The sequence below is a fragment of the Callorhinus ursinus genome, unplaced genomic scaffold (genome assembly GCF_003265705.2).
Source record: "Callorhinus ursinus isolate GAN/ISIS: 27379988/994484 unplaced genomic scaffold, GSC_fseal_2.0 scaffold5998, whole genome shotgun sequence".
Lineage (NCBI taxonomy): Eukaryota > Metazoa > Chordata > Mammalia > Carnivora > Otariidae > Callorhinus > Callorhinus ursinus.
This window is the reverse complement of record NW_027403048.1, coordinates 1-3,067: the sequence shown is the minus strand read 5'-3', so window position 1 is coordinate 3,067 and position 3,067 is coordinate 1. Positions and strand designations below refer to the sequence as shown.

Here is a 3,067-nt window from a genome sequence, read left to right as displayed (position 1 = left end):
GGGGGCCGGGGCAGGAGCGGCCACCTTCTGGCCCGTGCCCCGAGCAGGAGACAGCCAGAGGTGTGGAAGGGCACGGATGACGCTGAGCTGCCTTCCGCAGCCAGCATCCACAGTGAGGCTGGCCACCCTGCGCGAGTCCAGCCACCACATGACCACAGGCCCAAGCAACCCCACCTGAGCCCCGGGCGAGGAACGAACCCCTGTCATAAACAGAGGAAACGACGTTGGGGGTGTTGTGATGCCGCTCAGATGACCCGTGCAGGCAGCACCGCCACTGTTCCAGACCCCTCCTGCACCAGATCCGGAATTCCAGCCTCTGGTTGAACTGGTGCTCTAAGTGCCTCATCTGCATCACGCTCTTCTCCCGAACCTGTGGGCCTCGTCCACGCTCTCGCCCCGCCAGTGACCTCGAGTCTGCCGAGTGGATGCCCGACCAGTGGCCCAGGCACTATGGCCCATGTCCACTGAGGTCCTTCTCCCCTACCCCACAGCCCCCCACTCCTCCTGGTCCAAAAGCCTGATCCCCGCAACCAGAAAAATGCCCCCCCCACACACACACACACAGGAGCACGCCAACCCAGCCCCAGAGAGAATGAGCTCTCCCAACGACGCACTGGAACAAGCTTCTGAGCAGCTCACACATCACTCATGGTCAGAGGCCATGATCAGGGAGAGCCCGAGGAGCACCAAACCACGTGTAGTACCCCAAAACGCCATGCCTCTGCAGGATGTCAGACTCCCACTTATCCCTCAAATCAGGTATCACGGCCCCTGGAGCCGTCTCTGCCTGTCTGGCCTCCCTCTGCTCTGTTTGTTCTGGGGTTTCCAGGGAAAATATGTAATATTCAGTCAAAACTGACCTTCAAACGACGGACAGGAACGTCCCGTGTAACACCTAGAACACACTTGTTGCCTATTTGAAGCCCACGCCCACCGTGCAGGAGCACTGGGTCTAGGAGTCCTATGTGCTGCTGGATCAAGAGTCCCTGGGGGCCACAACCAGGGTCTGGGTGTCCCTGGTCCACCCCCTGGGGCGAGCTCTCACTGCCAGACAAAACGCTGTGAGGCTGGGAGCATCCACGGCATGCCGGTGCGAGACGCTCTTGGATGGGTCTTGGGAATCGCAAGCGAGTGACTCACTGTAATATCCCTAGTTTCCACATCAGCAAAACAAGAATTCAATCGTTCACTCATTTATACAAAACTCTTCAAGCCCGTACTGTGCCCTATACCAGCTGGTTAGGGTGTGAGGAGGATGGTCTCTGCCTGTGACCAGCACACTGCTGGGTAGGGGAATGGACACAACCCAAGGACCCCCTCTGAGCAAGGGAACCAAGCAGACGGGGTGTGGCTGCCCACGAGTGTGAGATATGTCCCTGAGGCCCCTCGTTGGAGCTCCCAGGGTGGAAGAAGGGTGTGGTCGAACCACAGAAGGCCTCCTTGGACAGGGCAGGAGAGCCGCTGGTCCGTGACGGAGATGCTACACAGCTCGGGCACAGCCTTGCTGGGAAGACGGCTGAGAATGTGAGTGAGCTGAGCAGGGTGGAGCGGGACTTGGGGCAGCCAGGGTGAGTGAGACCTGGCCTGAGCTGGAACAGCGGGCAGCGGACAGGAAAGGCACAGCTAGGTACGACCCGTCAGAGGGCGTGCAGCCCGCAAGGATGGCTCCAGCAGCCAGGACACACGGGAGAGGCGGCCTCGGCCCACCTGGGTTCCCACCTGACGCAGCGTGGCTAGCCCGGCGATGGGGAGAACCTCCAACCACGCTGCGGGAGCCAGATTCGTGCGCGCACTGCAACTCCTACCCGGGGAAACGACACGCTGCTTTGTGCGCTCCGCCCCCTTTACCTGCACAGGTGCCAGTCCTTGAGGTAGAGGCAGCCGCGCGGAGAGGAGTAGCCCCCCTGGATGTAGTCTTTCCAGTAGCTGATGTAGTCTCGGAGGAGCATGTGCTCCTTGGGGTTGGAATTGTACTCCCGGACCCCGCAGTTGGCCACAGGGACGACCACGTCTCCTGAAACGAGAGGCCGTCGGACGTTGCGCGCCCTCCCCCGGACGGCTGCGGCCCCCCAGCCCTGGCTCCTCGCGCGCGCTCCGCACTTACCGTAGTTCCGCAGCAGGTGCTCGAAGGCCGGCTTCCCGCCCGGCGTCACCCAGCGCCTGCGGCTGCCCCAGCCCTCGGTGAAGGAGCTGGAGAAAACGCACGGCACGTTGGGCAGCAGGTAGCCCTTGAAGAAGTCGGCGTAGGAAAAGGAGTCCGGGCTCTCGATGAAGTCCACGCGGCCCGGCGTCGCGCCCACCCCGCCCGCGGGCCGTCCGCGGAGGCGTCGGAAGTGGCTCTCGGCGAACGCGCGCGTCTCCCTGTCCATCCCCGGCCCGGCTCGGCGCCCGCGCTGGACGACAGGGCGGCGGGGGACGCCCGGGTCCCGGGGACGCCGCAGCCCGGCGAGGGGCGTGGGCCCGGGACCCGCCTCCGGCCTCCAACTTCCCTGCTCTTCAAACGGAGAGATGAAAAGGAAGTACTTGCTACAACTGCTTCCGGAGCAGGCGCTGGAGCGGGCACAGGCTGCTCCCCAGCCTCCGTGCCAGCCGGAGCGAGAACCGCGCGGCACAGGCTCTCGGAGCTTGCGGTCGGCCTGGCGCGGCCGAGCGGAATCGAGAGAATGCGGCCAGAGTTCCTGCCGGAGTACGAATCCCGGCGCGCCTGGCCCTGGACGCACGCGCATAGCAGCCTGCGGCCCTCGTTCTGCGCAGGCGCGGGAGCGTCCCACAGCGCCTCTGGAGCGGCTGGCTGGTCTGTCCGGCGTCGGAAGCAGCGCCAGACCCGAGTGTGGCCGTCTTCGCACCGCCCCAGTGACACAGGTAAGCGGCGCCCCCAGTCTGCGGTCGGGCCTGTGCTAGAGTCCTCCCGACCCTCTCCCGGCTCAGTCCCGCCTGCTACTGCTGCCGCGATGAGAACCTCTCCTGTTCTGACAGAGAGGCCCCGGGGCCAAAGGTGGGGTCCCGGGGAATGCTGGGGGCCCAGGGGGATGCTGGGGGCCCGGAGGGGATGCTGGGGGCGCGGAGG

General features: G+C 64.7%; 1 protein-coding gene across 1 annotated transcript; it reads right to left on the bottom strand.

Annotated features, from left to right (window-relative positions):
• Nucleotides 1–16: 16 nt before the first annotated feature.
• Nucleotides 17–2,726, bottom strand: LOC112818244 (2-oxoglutarate and iron-dependent oxygenase JMJD4-like). The gene is made up of 2 exons (XM_025865425.2): nucleotides 2,105–2,726; nucleotides 17–2,014 (listed from the first exon to the last, which is right to left on the bottom strand). Exons 1-2 carry the CDS (start codon nucleotides 2,724–2,726, stop codon nucleotides 1,845–1,847), a joined length of 792 nt encoding a protein of 263 aa, XP_025721210.2. The 3' UTR covers nucleotides 17–1,844.
• Nucleotides 2,727–3,067: the final 341 nt, after the last annotated feature.

What these genes read in the sequence shown, in the direction of transcription:
- LOC112818244 (XM_025865425.2), bottom strand. Translation starts at nt 2,726, where the DNA reads ATGCGCGTGCGTCCAGGGCCAGGCGCGCCGGGATTCGTACTCCGGCAG. An exon ending in GCACCTGCTGCGGAACTACG is followed by an intron (nt 2,015 to 2,104) that starts GTAAGTGCGGAG and finishes CTCTCGTTTCAG; the next exon opens with GAGACGTGGTCGTCCCTGTG.